Below are 21,663 nucleotides of genomic sequence, written 5' to 3' on the forward strand. Positions count from 1 at the left end.
GAGCGTTTGCTAAGAAGAATGTAGAGAATGGCATCGGCGTACTTTCTCTACATGTTTCCAAGAGCCCAGAAAGTGCTCATCTTCGCTTGGCTATGCCTACGAGTAGATACAGGCGATTTTCCCAATCCGATCGCTCCACATAACTCTCTGCAGCTCCAGACTGTGTTTCTCATCGCACGTCTCAGAGTCATTCTTTTTTTTTTCGAGGTTTTATTTACTTCCTGGGATAGTGTTTCGTCACAAGGCCAGGATAAGGAGGTCAGCGGTCTCACCCGCGGGCTTCTTGCTCATAAGGGGGCCACTGGGCCCCGGTGGGTCGCGCACGTTTTGCAAAGAAAGCGTGGTACTCACATTGTAATACGTGACCTTGCTACATAATTACCTCAGTGCGGAGAAACACAAGACACGTGGTCTCCGTAGCTAATAACTATCAATAACATCAAATCGTGTCCACTCGTCTGTACCTGACGATTAGACGGTCCCGGAGTTGTATCTCTTCTTCTTCTTCGTAGAAGTTTACCGAAGGTGCTTTAAAGCATGCTAAAGCACGGTGAAGTGTTGGGATGGGCTTGGGACTCTGCTTCAATTGATAATTAGCGCTTGGGGAGAAAAGGGCCGAGAGCATTTGCGAGGCTAGGTCCGCCGACAGCCATCAACATCTTTCCTCATCCTCCTCTCACATTTACATTTCCTGTCTCAAATTTTATTTCGCGCGCGCCCTGATACAGTCGTTCACAAAAGGACACGGCGTTTGCGAAAAAGCCTAATTCTGTTGAAGCCTGGGTACAGCTAGAGCCTTGAATTCCATGCTTCAGGATGTAGTAGTCTTTGTGACCTACACACAGTGATTAATTAAATTATGGAAGCGTCATGCCTTAAAACAAAGCAGAAATTCACATTCGCGGTGGAGAATGTGCCCCGTAAACATACGCGGCCGACTATACTTGTATTCGGTTGCGTAATTATGCAGCACGTGGATCGCCTCGACTTTCTTCCTCAATACAAATCTTACGGGGCCAAGGAGTTGAGGGCTCGTTGCCGGACGAGCTGTTACGTGCCCTATAGGAGGAAATCGGCCGCCCATCACAACAAGCGTCGTCGGCTCTGCCTCTTTCCTGGAGTTCGTCTCACCCACAGCACCGCGGCCCGCCCGCCCGTCGGCCGGCTGGCCGGGCGGCGGCTTGCGTAATGCAGCGCGCGCTGCAACCGACGACCAGCTGCGAGAAGCGTCGAAGGCGACCGGAAAGTGGAGAAAGAGGTTGCCGGGTCTCCGCACGTCGGACAGTATGCGCGAGCGCCCTTGCCCCTTCACTACCCGCGCTCTGCGGCTGCCGTGATCCAGTCGCGTTCGGGGCCTCTCACTGGCTTTGTTCGACGGCGAGTGACGTGTGGTTTGAAACTCGTTCGAGTGGTGCCTGCTTACTCTTCTACTTTTCCTTCAACCTTTCTTTTTTTTTCTGTGCTACCCCTGGAATTTCCAGCGGTCATCGATGATCAACAAGCCTGCCTTTAGACATTGCCCACACCTGCCTTTCTGAGCGACGGGGGACTTCGTATCTGCAGAAAGCATTGTCTCTTCGATCTCGTCGGACGCTAACCGCATCGCGTCCGGATAATCTGCGGAGTGGAAGAAGTCTTTAAAGGTGCGTTCGAACCAGTACGTCGACGGGATAGACTCGTGGCTTGGAGATTGCTTTGAAGCAAGCCAATTCCGGCCAAAAGGTAAACGTGATAGACGCTTTTTCTTTTTCGAAAATAACTTGGAGGCAAACAAGTTGAGGAATAGGACATCGGGAGCATTCAGCGACCTTGAAGGCGCCAGACCAAGTTTTGAGGTTCCAGAAGAATACTCTCGCCTCGAACCGTTGCTTCAAGAACCGAAATTGTGCTTATTGGAAACGGATGCTACAGATGCAAGAAGCATGGTGCCACTACTAGCCACTGAATTCGGCAGCCGCGCTTTTTTTCCGGCCTTTTGCGTTTGAAAGACTGTGAAGAAGAGACATCGTTCGGATCCACCACAACAGCGCAACCGAATACGTCTGAATATTATCAACTGCCCACAGGAAGTTCGGTGCTCTTCCATTGATAGGCTGAAAGAGTCGCTGGAGCTTCGGACCGGGAGTTCTGCCTTCGCGTCGGAAACGTTGTCACCTATGGAAACGAATTCGTGAGTAGTACTGTTCATGCCACAATGACTTTGGTTAAGTAACGGCTAGATGTTGCTATGTTTGGAGTAATTGTATACTTGCTACGCTTGGAGCACGCTAGAAAAAAAAAATAACGTGCGAAACACACAGCAGCCTTCCTGTATAGTCCAAGGCCTGTCTTTTTTTCCTGTTAAATGTTTGTCTCAATAGGGTCTTCACTCAGCCGAAGTTTCTTCCTTCCTGTGTCCTTGTTGTCTCATTGATAATATCGGCAATCTGGCGCCGTTAGCATGTGCTTGACAGCGACCAGCACGCAGAACGACAAAGGAAAAATGGTTAGCGTTCATTCTACCGTGGCTTCCTTAGTTAGTACGACTACTTCGTCTGTTTCTTTTTCCTTTTTTATGCGTGTGAATAGTGCCGTCTTTCGCCATACAATTATTTAACCACAGTTGTTCAACAAGTTCTTAAGAAATGGTGCAATCAGCGAATACCTCTCTTGCAGATGACAAATATGCCGCAGGTACTTAGACACGCTGAACGCATGGAAATTAACCGGCGACGATAGTAACGACTAACCCTCGGGATTTAATGGCATTTCTGATAAAGGAAAAGATTAGCTCAAGGTCACGTTGCCGCATGAATAAAAAGAAAGAATTGCTATCTTAGTCCTGCCTCCCAAAGCCATGAAAGAACAAGCACTTCAACGCTGTTCTCACATACCCGATTTATGATATAGTGCTCAAGTACTACAGGCTCAGGACGGCCTTCGCAAACTGCGTAGAGTAGTCCGACTGCTCTTGACAATGGCGCATACGGGTAAGGATGCTGTTGATGGAGTTTTATCAAGCCTGGTTGTCGGTAATGATGTTTTTATTTCTCTACATTCGTCGTCACGAAGTGCATTTCAAGAAACCCTAAACATTACACCACGCAGCTAACTTGCACCAACTGCGTAAGCGTTCTAGTTACGGCCAAACTTCTCTTCGCCACCAATTTGTCTCATCCTTCCCTCGTGACAGCTAACGGCTTTAGACGCTGTGCTAGACTGTACTGCTTTCGCGATCGGCCCATGTTCTTAGACACACCTCCAACGCGGGTCACAGCAGCCCGCCGCGCCAAGATGCACCTTCAAATCTGGCAATGAGCCACATGCCGCTCCTCTCAAGGATTGCGGCTTGGGAGACAAAAGAATACTTTGTACACTAGCTATTCGCCGGATATAGCAGGGAAATATCCTTCATAGCAGAAAATACTGCTGCTAATAGCGGCGAAATAGCCTTCGTAGTCACCACCACGTTGACTGGTGGTGACTTTTAAAGCAAAGCTTTCCTTGCCTCTGTCTTCGACTTTTACACATACCTGATTTATGATATAGTGCTCACGCGGCGTCGAAGGGTGTCTAAAGGGTGTTTAACCGAGCTAGTTGCTTCATTCATCGAGGATTGTTGCAGACGTAGCTACGATCCTCGGGGGGAGAGCTCACTGCAGGGGTGCGGGGCCACAATGCCCCCGACGCACCCCCTGTTGGACGCCGCAATGCCCTCTGGACGCTGTAATTAGGCGTGAACACCCCCCCCCCCCCCACACACACACACACAAAAGCATTACAGGAGCTGCCACGCGCTATCCTCCGTGCTTACGCGCAACAGCAACGACAGACCAGGGAGGAGGCAGGGAGTGGGTGCAACCGGATCCCGTACCGACGCAGTCAAGAAACGGGTGATTAACCTTGCCCCTCTGCGCTCGTGGCAGTTCACCTAACATGACACGGGAGAAAGAAAATGCGTCGTCAGGCAGCATTGCTAATTTGGGCTCTCTTCATTAAAGGAATGAGTGATGAATGACACGTCTCTCTGTGTTCTTTGTACTTCGTGGACAAACACAGGTGGTGCAGGCAAGGTAACATTTAACATCACATTACGACTGTCGTATGCCGTCGACATCACCGCCAAATGTCGTCAATGAACGTGAAGAGCACAGAAAGCTTCGCTTAGATCGATTCCCACAGCGCGTGGGACCTGTATATATATTTTTTCTTCTATCAATGGGCCGGTTTGGCCTTAAATGACCCCAACCATCATCAACTTTGTGAAAGACTCCTTTAATCGGGCCGTTTCAAAGGAGCCCGACTGTACTCAGCGACGGCTGCACGACACTCGATGCCAACGACTAGGCTCCCTAGCGACGATGATGGCTACGGGATGACGATAGTGGCGGGACTTGAGACATGCCGTTTAGCAACATCCCATACATCGAAGACTCGTCTTCGTCTTAGCGAAAGGAACGCTGAAAGCGAGACTGCTCCGCTCAAAGCCGCACTGCGAACGACCACATTGAGCACGAGCTCTGCTGTTTGAAAATATTGCCTCTGAAACATATGCGCAGACATCCCTATACTCTGAGAGTACGCGTCGCGCACAGCACTGTGCAAGGGGCCAAGGGGCGAATATTGCGTGACAACCGAAGTGGTATCCTAGTGGATATATGGCGTTGCGCTGAAGAGCTCGAGTTGGTGGGTTGGATCCCGGCTGTGGAGGCCGTATTTCAATGGGGGCGATATGCGAAAACGCTCGATAACTTTAAGTGCGCGTTAATGGGTGGTCAGGATTAATCGGCGGCGTGCCTCACAATCAGATCGTGGTTTTGGCAAGTAAAACCCCAGAATATAATTTAATTTTCTTAAATATGCACGACCGCCCATCGGCCAGCGTACACAGCTCCCAGTCGCATATTGCCGAAGTTCTTGAGATCAAGCCCCGTGAAGAAGGAGGGCAAAGTTTTGTTTCTCTGTGGCTTATTGTGCGTGGTATGTTGAGGCTGCAGAGGACGGTATACGATAAAGTCTAGACGACGATGGCGTAACAAACACAGCAAACCCGTTCTTGAGTTTTAAACTGACTACGAAAGGTTGCGTGTAGGTTAGTGGGTTCTTGATCATGGGTGTGAAGCTGCAGCGCATAGTCGTAACAGGACACTAACGAAGGAACACCATCACATACACAAAATGATGCGCAATCTAACTGTTTTGTTCAGCTTCAGAAAGCAAAAAAACAAAAACATCTAGGATATACATGTCCACGAAAAGTAACAAAGAACAACAACGTAAATGATATGAAACACGCATGCTCATTCACAATCATTGATGCTTTCCTGGTTTTCTCCATATTAAGCAATGTTATGATGTTCTTACCTGGCCACTCGGCGCTTGCTGTAAAAAGCCGCATGCAAGTGACCTCATAACGCTTTACGATGGGCTTAGTTTTTTATAAATGATAAATTTGCCGGTACGAAAGCGAAGGTGCCCCTACCACTGATGCGAAGGCTATAGTATCCGGCGTTCCTCGAAGCAAGTTGGCCCAGAGGCCCATACGTTTAGAGGGAAAGTTTCCTTATGACGCTGTTGTGACATGTGGTTGACCCCTTTCCTGTAGTTTAGAGTCCCGCGTGACGCGCCGTATACGGCTCATCTGCGCGGTAACAAGTTTTTCCCTTCCTCTAACCGCGGAGACTTTCATTTTCCTTCCTTTTCGGCCCATCTGGTCCCTTGGAGAACAGCCACAACGTCGTTGCGCAACGATCACGATTTTCGGAAGAGACAGAGGGAAGCGAATAACTCCCCTGCGTGCACTGATTGAGCCATGAAGAGATGGTAGCCTCTCAGACGGCTGACTTTTTAGTTTTATATGTTAGGCTATAGATGAGGGGGAGGGGAGTTCTTCATTGCAATAGTCCATGCGAGGGCTTGACTCATCTAACTTCGACCTTTTTATAAAAAATATATTGGCCACTTTCTGTCTTTTTTCCACATTGAACGGTGCAGATAAGGAACTGGTAACTCTCTCTCTCTCTCCCTCTATTTAATACTGCGACGGAACTTCAGAGCTGGAAATGAGGCTCGCTTTGTTCGCCCTCCCGTCCGTTCCGTTACGCCGTCTTCATTATGCCACCTCCTTTTCCTCGCCGCTTCACCACGTGGCGAAGAATAAAAATGACCACTACCGTCACTGGGAATCACGCTCGTGACACTGCAGCAATGTACAGCTGGAAGCCAGACGCGCTATAACCACTGAGCTGTCGCGCAACTTGCGCGCTTGGCAGGTTGTATGTTGTGCGCGACGCAGACTCGACGACTATATACATATAGTGGGCGCCTGCGTATGTTTTTCGGAGGCAACAGCAGGCAATGCGCTCGCGAGGGGTATGGCAGGCGCGCATAGCAGGCGCGCTTTGCAGTGGCTGTTTGCAGCGCGCAATGTTCTCAACGTTCATCTCGCAAAGGTAGATTTTCGCTCTTTTCAAATTGAGTTCTTTAATAATTTACATTTTTTGTCACATGACAATAAACTCAGAAATATCGTGAGGTGCTAGGTTATCCGCAGTGGCATACAAAATAGCGCGGTATACTAATTGGCTCGCTTAGCTCGATACACCCGTGTAGCCTTAGTGCATAGGCAGGGCCGCGGCATAGGTAATCGGAATATATCGTACCCTACTCTAACGCACCACCTCCGCGACAAGGAAAAGTGCTCAAGGCAAGGCCGCAACGCCGCCCGCATCTGTCGATTCTGACGCGGTGCACAAAGTTATCGCGAAGGGACCCCACATCGAGCGAGCACAAGTGTTTGTATACGTACTCGAGCGGACACGCGAGAGATACGACCCAGTTTGTCCTTCGCCTGTCTGCTGCGATGCTATCGAAGGTCGCAGCTATATCAAACTAGCGTGGTTTTCGCTGTGGTGACTGAAATGCCGGCACTGTACTTGGTTTTACAGTAAGAAAGAAAGACAAGGTTAATGGAGACCCCTGGGAGAGGCGTTCGTCTTGCAGTGGACATAAAAGATGATCATGAGGAGGAAACGTCAGCGGTAGTTGATGCTGAACCAGTTGGTTCTAACGTCCATCTTAACGACAGAGAAACCACATAGAGGGCGAGATTAACGGTTTACAGCTGAGTTAGTGAGTCGTGCTCTGTTGCATTTGTATCCTTGGCGATTATGACAGCCAAATATATATAGGCTATCGGTAAGGCGCATTTGCACACACATTCACTGCTTATAGTTCGCGTACGGCTATGCTTTCCAATATTTGTCAAGGCGATCTATAGATTCTCTTTTTTTTTCGCCCCTTTCAAGCCATCGGATTTGGTTGTGCATTACCAGTTTTTGGAATTCACGTCATATGTCAGTGTGTGTGTTGTCTTGAGCGAAACGGTGTATCTTCTTCCTGCTTTTAAAGCGAAGCATTCTTTGCCGGCTCTGCCGGGTTTTGCATGGCTGCTGCTAGCAGCTGCTGAGTTGGTCGGTATTTCGGTGGACATATTTGTGCATAAATATACGAAGCTTATATGTGCGCAGAATGCAAGTACCAGCGAACAAGCTTATATAACTCCTGTATGCTGACCGACGAAGTAGTGCCAGAAAGCGCACTTCTGTTCTGCACAACAACAACAACAACAAAAACAATTCCTACTACAATCTGGGCATATAATGTCAGTTCACAGGTGTCTCTAAGCACACCAACCTGTTAATGGAATAGCGCATTATAATAAGCGGACTTTTTGATGATTTACTTGATTTTTTTATTTAGTCATTCGGCATGGGTCACTGATTATGTGCGTATGTGCCACTGTCACACAGGAAGCAGAGAATACTGAAATGTGGCCAGATATGTGTCGTACTTCTCAGGGCATACACCAATCATCACAATTCCTCCTTCGGCAAGCATCATACATGGTATTCGTCCTTGCGACAGCGCTACGTACGAATCTGACAATGCGCATCCGCCTGATTTGATGTTTGCATTTCGGTATACCTGTAGCTTGTCAGCGGTGTAGTGCTTAAACCTAAAAATTGCATGAGAATAAGGTTGTGACCTTTGAGATGGATAAACATAAATATTTCATGAGATTACACGTTATGTAAGATCATAGTAAACACAATCGTAAGCATCTCCGTGAGTAGTAAAACATTTAATTAACCGCTTCACTAAAGCTTCCCTTCACATAGATTCCAACATGCGCGTTGGATCTGGTAACTTTTTTCCCCATTAGGTTAGTGCATTTTTCAATTTGTCCTACATAATATCTTCCATAGAACGAGTGAGTGAGTGAGTGAGTGAGTGAGTGAGTGAGTGAGTGAGTGAGTGAGTGAGTGAGTGAGTGAGTGAGTGAGTGAGTGAGTGAGTGAGTGAGTGAGTGAGTGAGTGAGTGAGCGAGCGAGCGAGCGAGCGAGCGAGTGAGTGAGTGAGTGAGTGAGTGAGTGAGTGAGTGAGTGAGTGAGTGAGTGAGTGAGTGAGTGAGTGAGTGAGTGAGTGAGTGAGTGAGTGAGTGAGTGAGTGAGTGAGTGAGTGAGTGAGTGAGTGAGTGAGTGAGTGAGTGAGTGAGTGAGTGAGTGAGTGAGTGAGTGAGTGAGTGAGTGAGTGAGTGAGTGAGTGAGTGAGTGAGTGAGTGAGCGGAGTGACTGGGGCCCAATTTTCGTTAGACACAATCATATGAAGCCAACAAATAATGAAGCCAAAGAAAACCAAGGAGGCGTGTGAGATTCAAACCCCACAAACAAATCTCCGTCGCCCTCTGCGGAAAAAATAAATAAATCAGGAAAGTCTCCTATGTGCTAGAAGAAATAGCATGAGAGAAAGCTACCCCAAATCACCGAATAGCTTACACTTCAAATTGTCCGTTCTTCTGTTACCGCTTCTTTACCGATTTCTTCACTTGCCAATGAATTCCTCCGCATAACACTGATGTCCGCTCGTTGTTATTTTGTGCCGAGTTCTTGTGCACCAAGCAGACTCCGAGAGTGGTGGCGGCTATGCATGCATTTTGGAGGCCACAGCAGGCAACACTGCAGCGGATGAAGACAACGTTAACAGTTGAAACCCGTTAACAGTTGTATATTGAAAGAGGCAACGTCAACAAATTGTTCTTAAGAAGATCGCAGTCTCCGCTGCGAGAACCTGCTGCTGTCGCACTATAGATGTGTTCAGAACCGCCAAGGTTCATTGAATTTTGTTTTCTTTTTTGTTAAGATGTGTAATGGGAACTGTTCCTGGGCGTGCCTCCGGATTAGGTGGTCAGCAGCATCGCTTGACAATGATAAAGTAAAACGTACACACTCTTGCACTCGAGCGAGGAACTGCGTTGGTCCATCCTGTTTTGTTACGCTTGACTAGCGGCACTATCTTTTCTTGCTAAAGAAAAAAGAAACAATACAACTATTCGCGCAGAGCCATTACGACTGCAATTTCGTGCGCATACGTTCAAGTCGTTTATTCGCTTCTGCGTAATCGAAGGGGCGTTTTGTCACTCCTATGCATTAAGAGCTGCTAATGGTCATTGTGTTTTCGTATTCACATCAACCAAATAAGGCTGGGGTCGTATCTATAGGCACTGACATCTATGTGCCCGCGTTAACAACACATAAAAGTGATACGTGGGTGTTTATTTCTCCGTCACTACGTCAGGATGTGTTCGTCAGCTCCGACCGAACTCACGAATGAACGCAATTGGCGCTGCACTCCGTGAGTTTACACTAGCACCTGTTCTCGTCAGCTCACTGTGTTTTCGTCAGCTCACTACCGATCGGCTAGAGCGGATCAATAAATAGAGGGTCATTCCAATTGCATAAGTTGGCAGCAAGATCCGTCTCGACTTCAGGGGCCCCAACGAGGTCGGTCGTCGTGCTTTTCAGGGGCATCTTTCTGAAGCGTATACGGTACTCAGTTATCACGCAACCGATTTATATTCCATTTTTCTTGGTCTTCTCGACGCACGAAAGAGAAGCACTATCGAAAGGATGACCTCTCAGATTATATAAGTGAGGGTTGCGTGCCGCTTGTGTCCAATGTCGCCTAGCCTTAACTAGCTTATAGAAGTCGCGACTGATTCGTATCTTCGATATCATGTAGCAGCCGCGACAGTCGCGAGATTATCATTTATGATACTGAGCTGTCCCTGCCGTGATCATGTTAAAAATAACGCAATCTCACGCATTACTTTACTCAACTCCTTCCGATCAACACTTTCTGTCGGCGCTTCGTTATTATTTATGCATTTGATTTTTTTGTATCTTCTACCAACCGGTTAACGTATGGCGCAACAGTATTTACTGATCAAGCAACGTGAAGTGAGATCAGGTCTGTTGATGGGGGATCTCAAGGCCTCTTTTGCAACAATGTGCTATTTGGAACACGTTGCATAATTGTGTGGTCTTACAAGTAACTGTAAGACGACCTCGTGACAATTTCAGCAACCGGCAAGGGAACTTTGACTTGGAACGATTTGTATAAGCTCTGTCAGATGCAGCGCTTTGATAACGACATTACTATTCTACTACAACCTGGGCTTTTACTCTCTAACGGGGCCATGTTATCGAGACCAGCGACGTAGTACTTTCTGTGTCATCGCAACGAAAATAATTCGCAGCGCAGATACTGAGACGCACTTATTTCCGCATCAGCAGTGTTCCCGTTAAACATTGAGGAAAACTTACGCCCTCTAATACCAGCTCGCACATCACGTTTTCATAAGCTTGGACATAAAGCGCACTCTGGAAAACTGACGCCCTCTAATACCAGCTCGCACATCACGTTTTCATAAGCTTGGACATAAAGCGCACTCTATCTGCCTCTGAAGACGTGATCAACACGATAATGTTGATCAATACTGTAAACGTCTGTTGATTATCTCGACCACTGGCCACTTAAAACTTCCACCAGCTTTGAACTAAAGCGATTCTGGAAGTTGAAGTTCCCGAAGGTTCTAGCTGGGTGAATATCTAGGCATTTTATTACAATGTACCGAGTTGTTCCCGAAATATGTCTCCCCCTGTTGCAAATATTTACTACTATAGTATCCTCATGTAGCCAGCTCGGGCCTCAGAAAGCAGGGCAGTATCCATTTTGTTATCGTACAAATCTTATTTCCTAATTTCTTCCTTGCCTTTGTGAAACTCCGTTGACTATATTTGTTTACATCCATTGTATACAATTTACCACCCCTGTTTCTCTCTTTGATGACTCCTAGTTGCGTCTCCGGGTGTCATGATATTTGTACTTTCAATTGGCCTGCACCTGGTCGCCAAGCTTTCTGATCTCTTCTTATATTACGTGTCTGCAATTTTTGGGCAAATATATATCTGTGCACTCTAGCCGCCCATTCCTTCTTATGTAGGTTCTTGACTCTTTCCTAAAAATTTGGAGGACGCTTAAGTTTCGCCTTTAAGAGCGGCACGTGATAGCATTCAAAGATCCCTGGCTGCTTATCAGGCTTCCCGGCAAATGCAGCTTCCTTTTTTCTCCAACTTCGTCTCCGCGCGCACCTGCCGAGGAGGCGAGCGGCATCTGGATGGTGTTCTTGCAAAGAACGAACCGCGGTGCGCTGCTGTATGAATTGTATAAATGCTGGAAAAGCGGTTCCCACATAAGATAATTATGTTTTCTCGTATACTGAAAAATCCGACGCTATAACGTCTGTAGGTTGTGGTTAAGCCGTACTTTACGATTTTTCTGGCGCATATTACTTTGAGAAATGCAATTACTTCACGAACGCCTCTGCGCCACGCGGGGGGCCTGAGCTCTCGGGGTGGTTCGGGATGATTTTTTGGGCCGCGGACGCTGGCACCGAAGCCGACACCGACGCCGGATTTTCTGCGACACGAGGCCTTTAACGCTCTCGCGTTAAAACTAATTTTTTTCTGCACTTCTCGGAACATCAATAGTAGTCTCCTGGATGCTTATGCAAAAACGCCCGTGTAACGTGCATTGGGTGCAAGATACAGAACTCCAAGTGGTCAAAATCAATCAGGAGTCCCCCCCCCCCTCCCACTACTCCACGATAAAATCAAATCGTGGTTTTGGCACGTATAACTCCAGAAGTTAATTTAATACTTTTAGTTTATTTTCATCACTAATAATCAACATTATCCCCACAAACACGAGCAAGTTCACGATTGAATACTCTACCACTACAAATTCATTTAATGCTTTTTCTTGACCGTACCTTCCAGCTTCCTACCGAGCAATATACCTTTGTCGCTCAAATTTCCGAATTGTCGAGCCCAGCGGACGTCGATGCTCTCAACGAAAGGTGACAAGCTATGTACTCACAACCCGTCGTGGGTCATGCTGTCCCAAATGTCACAAAACACGGCCGCCTAATCGAATGCGAGCGATGGCATGACACGTGGCTTCCCGCTGTGCGCGACAGCCGTCGGATACAAAAAATGAGCGGAGAAAGTAAATACCGCGCACCACTTTGCTGCAGAGACAGGTTTCCACGCTTATGCAAATTGAGCTTCGTGTGAAATGCGTTGGCGAACTAATAATAGCACTAGTACAAAGCCATAGTTGACCCGTTCCATCATATTGCACTTTCTATAGCCCGCGTACTAAGACGACTGTCACTTTTGCTTCTGCGTGTGTTAGGTTCTTTTAGAGCTGTCACTCGGTCGTATGCCAGCTCAGACGGCACACGAGGCAACGGTTCTTCTTTACCGCGGCGTTTCAGCCGACAACGTTGCAGCAAACGCAGGTAAATGGCTAAAGCGTTTAGCGTGTATGCGTATGGCCTAGCGGGAACGCCGCAGACCTCAATTTATGTGGATCCACACAATCGGCCGAAGGAGCACGCAATCAGCATTCGCCGACGGGCCATTTTACACGTCCAGTTTGTATGCGTTTGCAGGTTTTCTTTTTTTTTCTTTTTTTTTAATTTTTTTGTCCGGCAGCACTTCTCGACTTCGATACACAAGTTCGCCATTCGCACTCGCTGAAATGGGACGCGCATCGATGGTATGACGGAAGGCTTCGACCTTTCTGAGCAGCTGACCGAGTCCTAAGGAACACTGAAAGCTCGTCGGCCCAATTCGGGAGCGCGCCGCTTCAAAAATAGCAGAAGCTGAAACGACATGGCGGCGGCGAAGCCAAACGTTAGCGTTCCGCTGGACAAATTGGTGCTCAAGAATTGGAGGCACACGAAGTTCGATCAAGAGTACTCCCACGAGCGAGAAAAAGAAAGCAAGAGTGACGAAGCCTTGCTGCTTGTCCAAGAAAACGGGGCCCTATTTTAGTTTGAGTCAAATGCTTTCTTTAGACCATTGAAGACGACTAAAATACACGAGTGCTTCATTGAATGTTTGTCAGGGTTCAACATTTACACTGGGTCCGTCGATGTGCAGCCGTTGGGAAAAGAGAGAGAGGGGGTAAAGCGATGCCGCGATGCGCGTGACTGCAGCTGACTCCAGCGCATCGGGCTCTTGTTGCATCCGCTGTTGAGTGGGGTCGAGGCTAACTCTCGTCCTCAACCTCCTTAGCGTTCGAACACCAGGAGTTCCACCCAACCGAGAATAAATAGCAGCCATGCTTCTAGCGTATTCGTTTTGTTTATTGCGAGAGCAATTATGTGGACACACCAAGCGAAGTTTTGCCGTCGCCGTCGCCGTGAGGTTCCGTATATATTGTTACGGGGAAAAGGAATAAGAAATGTATTTACAGTGTATTTACAAGACCGGCAGCGGCTGACAAGATCATAGTAAGCACGCGAAGTCCCGAGCTTCGTCTTCTTCAAGTGCCCTCAAAACGTCTTCTTCATCGCTCTGTCACATGACTCCCTGCGGCTGAAGCACCGACCCGGTGCTGGTTAGGAGGCGTTCGAGTGATACGGCTTAAGACGCGCGACGTGGACTACGTCGGAACGAGGCTGAGCCACGGTGGGGTCAAGAGGGGCGATTTCGTAGGTGACGTCGGTTACTTGACGCAAGACGCGGTAAGGACCAGAGTAGCGTGAAAGCAACTTCTCCGAGAGGCCAACGCGTCGCGACGGAGACCAAAGGAGAACCAGGGCGCCCGGTGTGTAGTGGGCGTCACGATGGCGGGTGTCATATAAGCGCCGCTGATTTTCCTGCGAGTCCACAAGTCGACGTCGGGCAATATGGCGTGCCTCTTGTGCCTGGATTATGGCGTCCCGGGCGTACTCTGATGTGAAATACAGGCTATCAGGCAGGAGGGTGTCGAAAGGTAGCGTAGGGTCGCGGCCAAACAAGAGGAAGAATGGAGAGAAGCCTGCGGTATCGTGGCGAGAAGAATTGTAGGCAAAGGTAACGAATGGTAATGCAACGTCCCAGTCGCGATGGTCAGCGGAGACATACATGGATAGCATCTCAGTGAGGGTCCGGTTGAGACGCTCGGTTAGACCATTCGTTTGTGGATGGTAAGCAGTAGCAAGTTTGTGTTTAGTCGCGCACGAGTGTAGAATGTCATTAACAACTTTCGAAAGAAAGTAGCGGCCTCGGTCGGTAAGGAGCTGTCGAGGGGCACCGTGGTGAAGGATGACGTTTTCTAGTATAAAATCGGCGACATCGGTTGCACAGCTTGTCGGAAGAGCCCGTGTGATTGCGTATCGGGTGGCATAATCTGTTGCTACAGCAATCCACTTATTTCCCGAAACAGACGTAGGAAAAGGGCCTAAAAGATCAACGCCTACACGAAGAATGGTTCTGAAGGCACGTCAAGTGGTTGAAGGCGGCCAGCAGGGAGCGTGGTCGGCTTTTTTCGTCGTTGACAAAGTCACACGCAGCGACATAACGGCAGACGTCACGGTAAAGACCAGGCCAAAAAAAGCGCCGACGAACGCGGTCGTAAGTCCGTGACACGCCAAGGTGACCGGCAGTCGGCACATCATGAAGCTGGGCGAGAACAGTCCGGCGCAGATGCGAAGGGACAACTAAGAGTCGGTCAGGGCCGTCAGGGCGCATGTTACAGCGGTACAAGATGCCATCGTGGAGTTCAAACATTCGAAGGGAAGGGTCGGGCGTCGTTGAAGTCAGCCGTTGAATAAGGTCTTTTAAGAAGTCGTCCCGGCGTTGTTCCGCTCCGATATCGTCAAAAGCACTCAAAGAGAGAACGGTGACAGGAATGCCGGCCATAGAAACGTCAGGTGGGTCGACAGGATGGCGCGACAAGCAGTCCGCATCTTGGTGTAACCGGCCTGTCTTGTATACAACTGAGTAGTTGTATTCTTGAAGGCTCAGAGCCCATCGGCTAAGGCGCCCAGAAGGATCTTTCAGAGATGAAAGCCAACACAGAGCATGGTGGTCAGTAATGACTGTGAATTGCCGGCCGTACAAATAGGGGCGGAATTTTCCCACTGCCCAAACGAGAGCCAGACACTCGCGCTCAGTGATGGAATATTTGCGCTCAGCAGGGGAAAGAAGGCGGCTGGCGTAAGCAATAACACAGTCTTGTCCTCGTTGTTTCTGGGCCAGGATAGCTCCAATACCATGGCCGCTGGCATCGGTACGGACTTCTGTTGGAGCTGACGCGTCAAAGTGAGCGAGAATGGGAGGGGAAGTAAGCAGCCGGATCAGCTCAGTGAAAGCACGAGCTTGCTCACAGCCCCAAATGAAGGCAGCGTCTTTCTTGAGGAGCTGAGTAAGAGGGCGTGCAACGTCCGCAAAATTGCGGACAAACCGACGAAAGTAGGAGCAGAGGCCCAAGAAGCTGCGAACGTCCTTGGCGCACGTGGGCACGGGAAAGTCTTTCACTGCCCGGATTTTATCTTGATCAGGACGGACACCCGAAGAATCGACGAGATGTCCGAGCACAGAAATTTCACGACGACCGAAGTGGCATTTGGACGAATTGAGTTGTAGCCCCGCCCGACGAAAAACAGATAGGACCGTCGATAGGCGTTCGAGGTGCGTCGCAAAAGTGGGAGAAAAAACGATCACATCGTCCAAGTAACAGAGGCAGATGGACCACTTGAAACCGTGTAGGAGGGCGTCCATCATTCTTTCAAATGTGGCTGGGGCATTACATAACCCGAAAGGCATGACTTTGAACTGATAGAGCCCGTCGGGAGTAATAAAAGCCGTTTTCTCACGGTCCATGTCATCGACGGCAATTTGCCAGTACCCGGAGCGAAGGTCTATGGACGAAAAATATTGTGCTCCATGGAGGCAATCAAGGGCATCGTCAATGTATGTATGTATATGTATAGGCATATGTATGCTATATGCCACACCATGCTATATTATATGCGGTACATGCGTGTTAAATTGCCGCACCATTATATCACTAAAGTTGCTCATACCAGGTCTTACATTCTTGACAAACTTTTCCTCTGAATTTTGAGAATGGCAGCCCACAATAAAATGTCATGAAACAATACACCGACAGTGCAAGCCTTCCATTCTAAGTCTTCTCAGACTTAAATAATAAATGTGCGAAGTAATAGCAGAGCTCCAACCTTAAAATGTCAATGTGATTTCATTGGCGCAGCTGCGCAGTACCTACGGGATCGGCCCAGGAAAAAGGTTTGAAATATACCCGATACGGAAAAGTGGTGGCAAAGCGGCTCGGAAAGACGTTGGCTTTTATTAACAAACATAAATTAAATTGTCCGATGGCAGGATTTAAACAGAGGAACCCTAGCATAAGAGCTCGTTTTTACTTAGCTAACGTTTACTTTAGTTCATCCTGCCACTACAGCTACGAGTCTTACGTGTAGTATGCTTACATGCTTCTGTCGGTTTCATTGCTTCGCCCTTACAGCAAAACTGTGATTTTTTTTTTTTTTTGAGACAGATGCTGCACCTGTTCAATATAGGTCGGTTCACTATCACTACATTTGATTACCGTTTTAGTGCATTTAACTGCTCAATCGTCTTCGAAATGTTTCTCAAGGCACTCTTATTTTTTGCATTTCGTAATGGCCGCCTCATCCAGTAACTTAGCTAAATGGTTAGAATTGTGCTATAATTCTCCCAGGCAATTTTTAAAAATTTCGTGTGGCCAAAGCTAAAAAAAAACGCCCATACGGAAAAGAGTGTTTTCCTGATTGAATTTTTAACAGCGCAGCTGTTAAAAAAGTTGTCGCAGTTTCACCCGAAAGGCGAAGCATCAATTGCGATAGCAAATTTGTAGAGAGCTATACGGAGTAATGATAGTAGCTTTATCAGCTGCATAAACTTGGACATGCAGCAGCACCGGCAACACGCAGAACTGTTGTCGACGCCGTCGGCGTTTTGCCCGCGTTCGCTCAAAATGCGGGCAGCGTTGGTGACTGTTGCCGGAGCCTAGGCACTTGGTGCCGCAGATAAACGTCGCCTCCCTTCCCTCCCCCTCCCCCCCCTCCCCCACGGCCTTTCGCGCGTCGAAAGAAGGCGCGTTTGCTCTACATATATGGCGATTGTAAAGAAGGAAAGAGACGCCTACTTCTGCAGCCCTTAAGGAGCACGGCGCAGAACGCGCGTTTGTTCTCCTCCGTGCGTTCACTCCCCGTGAAAGCGCGCGTCCCTCGCGCCCTTTCACTCGCACATACAGCGTTCGGCACGCGGCGACGATGATGATGATAAGTGGTTCGTGAGGGAAAGGGAAAGGTTGGCGCTATCTTCTGCAGCCCTGTAGGGAGCACGGCTCAGCGCCAAACGATTTCATCTCCATTGACGTCATACGGAACCTGACGGCGACGGCGACGACGACGACGACGACGACGACGACGACGGCGACGACGACGACGACGACGACAACGGCGACGACGACGACGACGACGGCGACGACGACGACGACGGCGACGACGACGGCAGAAATCTGCTTTTGAGTGTCCATATAATTGCTATCGCAATAAAACACAGTTTTAACATTTATCGTCGACAACGGCCCCAGACAGGATGGGCAGCGACAATTTTCCTATCTTCACCAACATCACCGGATTTCACACTGCTGGTCGACAATTCTGTGCTGTGACACGCTGGGACACATACAGAGAAGCGTTGGATGAATCCCCTGGTGAGCTGTTCGCAGATATGCTGCGGAGCAAGAGAGTGGCTACCTCAATGTTGAAACTGCCAGATCATTTCCCTACTCCTGATTTGAAACTAAAGAACCTCTGCGCAGCGCGTAGGAGAGCGGAGCGGAAACTAATGAGAAAAACGGGAAATCCCTCTGCAAGAACTGAATACAACAGGATAAACGCTGTCATCCGTCGTCACACAAAAAGGTTAAGACGAGTTCAGTGGGCTGCTTTCTGTGAGAGGTTATCGGCGTTTACTCATATGACAAGGATATGGGGAGTAATGAATAGCCTATCCGGAAAGATTCGCCCGCACAGGCCATTTGAAGCACTTGCTTTAAAGCAAGGAATAGATTTGCAAACCCTTGCAGAAGATTTTGCAGATAGATTCACATCTGGCAGATCAGCAGGAGTATCGAACCCTCTGTTATCTCAAGCATTCCATACCATGGATACGCCATTCACTTTCCGTGAGTTGGATTTGGCGCTTAGCAAATTAAGAAGACGTTGTGCTGTGGGTCCCGATTCGATCAGCAATCAGATGCTGACAAATCAGCCATACGAACGAAGACGAGCCCTTCTGGACATATTTAATCACGTCTGGAGCACGGGAGAGATCCCAGAAACGTGGAAGATAGCATGGGTGGTGCCAGTATTCAAGTCCGGAAAGGATCCTGCGAACCTCGCCTCATATCGGCCAGTATCGCTAACATCATGCGTATCAAAGTTGATGGAAAGACTAGCATATGTACGAGGTTAACATGGTATCTTGAGCAAGGAAATAGACTGCCATCGTGCATGACCGGCTTTCGTCCACGGTTGAGTGCCCAGGACAGTGTCTTGGATTTAATAAGCCATATCGGGCACCATCGCGCGGACGGCCTTTCCACACTCGCCATCTTTATGGACGTTGCCAAGGCATACGACTGTGTGCTTCATACAGGCATCATCAACGGACTCCAAAACATGGGCGTCTCGGGAAATGCTCTTCGATTCATCCATGAATTTCTCAGAGATCGGTGTGTCCAAGTTAAGCTCGGAAGTATTATGAGTGATAAGCGACGAATTTCCCTCGGTGTCCCACAAGGAAGCGTCCTATCTCCCTTGCTCTTTAACGTTGCCATGGCCAGCCTTCCAGATGCACTGAAAGTAGGTCGGACGCCAGTTAAAATGTCCATCTACGAAGATGACATCTGCATTTGGATCTCGGGCAGAGCACGAGCCGGAAGAGCTACCGCACCCGGTTACCAGCTTTCGGGACATTACCCGGATGTACCGAGAGGAAAGGTGCAAACTGCCAGAACCGCACCCCAAACTCACCAGGCAACAACAGACCATCCTGCGTCGAGCGCAGGCGGGATCGCTTGCGCATCCCGTACTGATGAACCGCATGTACCCCGCGGAACATGATACGCTCTGTCCTTTTTGCAAAAGGGAAAAGGGCACCCTGCCGCACATCTTGGCCGAGTGCACAGAACTCAAGACCCCCCCTCCTCCCCTTCCCGCCAACACCCCCAATCCCCAACCCCTTGAGCGATGGGAGACCTTGTTATCCAGCCCCGCCCTACCGATTCAGCTCGCACTGACGGACAGGGGCCAGGAGCTGCTGGGAACATATGGGTCCCGTAACTAGGGAACCACCCCATCTGGTACCTGTGGGCACCACCAATATATTTTGGGCCTAATAAATGTTTATTCATCATCAGGGTACCAACACAAACGGTTGGCCCGGATCGCCCAGGGCGCAATCTCCGCCATCGAACGCCACTTATCGATGCTTGGCCTATCTTTATCAGCGGAAAAATCTGCCTTCATGCTTTTCCCGGGAGTGAGACACAAGTCAACACGCCTGACGCTGAATATCAGAGGGCATTCAAATCTTCGTGCAATTCATGTTCGATTCCTGGGCGTCACCATCGACAGCAAGCTACTATGGCGTCGTGCGGTCGAAGGTGTTGTGGCTGCATCAGTGCAAAGATTGTCAACGCACTTCGTCGATTGGCAGGTGTACGTTGGGGAAACAATCCTATGTTCATGCTTAAACTGAACGTTGCACTGATAACAAGCCGCATTCTCTATCAGCTCCCTCTGATATCACCGTCATCGAGTCAATTCGAGCGCGCGAAGGTTGTGCACAGAAAGGGACTTCGCTTGGCGATGGGAGTTCCACAGACGGCTTCAAACAAGAAAGTCACTAATGAGGCAGAGTCTCTTCCACTCCGTCTCTTGGCATCTCAGGCGTTGCTGACGCAGCTATTAAGGCTGGGCGAGTCCCGTGCAGGCACGGCGCTTCTCCGGCGGCTAAGAGCAAGAACTCGCTCACATTTCCATGCGGCGCTGAACACTTTCCAATGTTTAGGATTGGAATGGCCTAAACGCAGTCGCCTTGACCCTCCATGGTCTTTTTCGGACGTTAACTGCAGCCTCAGTGTACCCCACCTACCGGCGAAACGCACCATTTCAACTGCAGAAGCAAAATTTATTGTGCTGGAACACTTGAGCACAGCATTTCAACGCCACCTGCAAGTGTACACAGATGGTTCGGTGTGCGCACAAACAGATAGCTGTGCAGCGGCATTCTGTATACCATCCCTTGATGTGTCATGGTCTGGCCGACTGGATCGCGTAGTTTCCTCTACAACAGTAGAACGCGCCGCAATCACCGCGGCTTTGCGGAAACTACGGGCCTTTTCTGCACGAGATGTCGTGGTGCTGACGGATTCCAAGTCAGCGTTACAGAGATTGCATCGTGGCCTACCTCTAGAGAAATTTACAAGGCAATCTCTGGCACTGATTAACGATCTAACAGGCAAAGGATTTAATATAAGATTCCAGTGGATACCATCACACTTAGGAATTGATGGAAACGAGAAAGCTGACGCCCTTGCACGCCTAGCGCTGACATGTGTCCCAAAAGTGAAAGCTCCAAAAGCTTTTCAGAACCCTAAGGGTGCAATCCGCCTTCACTTTAGGGAGATCCACAAGAATCCCCACGAAGCCTGTGTGACTCATGGATTTACCCGCGAAGAAGCGACACTTTTATACCGCATCAGGACCGACTCCGCGTACACCACAGCTTGGTTATTCAAGACTGGGCTTCGCGCTTCCCCATTCTGTGCTTTCTGCGGTGACATTGGTGACATCGAACATTACATTTGGATATGCCCGCAGTTTGACAAAGAAATAAAAGCGATGATCGACAGCCTACAAAAGAGCGGTCTTACGCACAGGACCTCTGAAGACGTCGTTTTCCCCGGAGGACCTGCGACAACCAGGAAGAGAGCGCAACGACTTCTGATAGCCTTCCTGCGAGACACGGGGCTCATAGACACTTGGTGACACACCCCTGATCTCAACTCGAAGGAGGATCAGGCGGAACAATTGCCGGCTATGTATGCCAGGCTAACCCCGCCTGCTTCAACATCATCACCACCACCACCACCACCACCACCACCACCACCACCACAGCGCAGCTGTTTAAGCCGGGCGTAATGTGTCTGCTGAATCCAAAAATGTGGGCCGATCCTGGCTGAAGTACAGAATGGGTCCAAGCGCAATGGCACATACCCCTGTGGGACTAGCGAAGCTGAGCCTGGCTAAGTCTATCTAAGCATGGTTGGGACTACTTAAGCTTAGCCAGTCATCGATAGGCTATTGATAGCCAATCGATAGCTAATCGATAATCGATCAATAATCAATAAATTCCGGGAAATGCCGGGGAC

General features: G+C 48.9%; 1 protein-coding gene across 1 annotated transcript in view; it reads left to right on the forward strand.

Moving 5' to 3' along the window:
- The first annotated feature begins 1,271 nt into the window (after positions 1 to 1,271).
- The window catches only part of LOC119450344 (flavin-containing monooxygenase 5), a 55,132-nt gene continuing 34,740 nt past the window's right edge, over positions 1,272 to 21,663 (forward strand). Inside the window, exon 1 of the mRNA XM_037713779.2 lies at positions 1,272 to 2,170. Within this exon, the coding sequence (XP_037569707.1) occupies positions 2,157 to 2,170 (14 nt within the window). The 5' untranslated portion in view covers positions 1,272 to 2,156. The remainder of the gene's footprint in view (positions 2,171 to 21,663) is intronic.

The sequence above is a fragment of the Dermacentor silvarum genome, chromosome 4 (genome assembly GCF_013339745.2).
Source record: "Dermacentor silvarum isolate Dsil-2018 chromosome 4, BIME_Dsil_1.4, whole genome shotgun sequence".
Taxonomy (NCBI): domain Eukaryota; kingdom Metazoa; phylum Arthropoda; class Arachnida; order Ixodida; family Ixodidae; genus Dermacentor; species Dermacentor silvarum.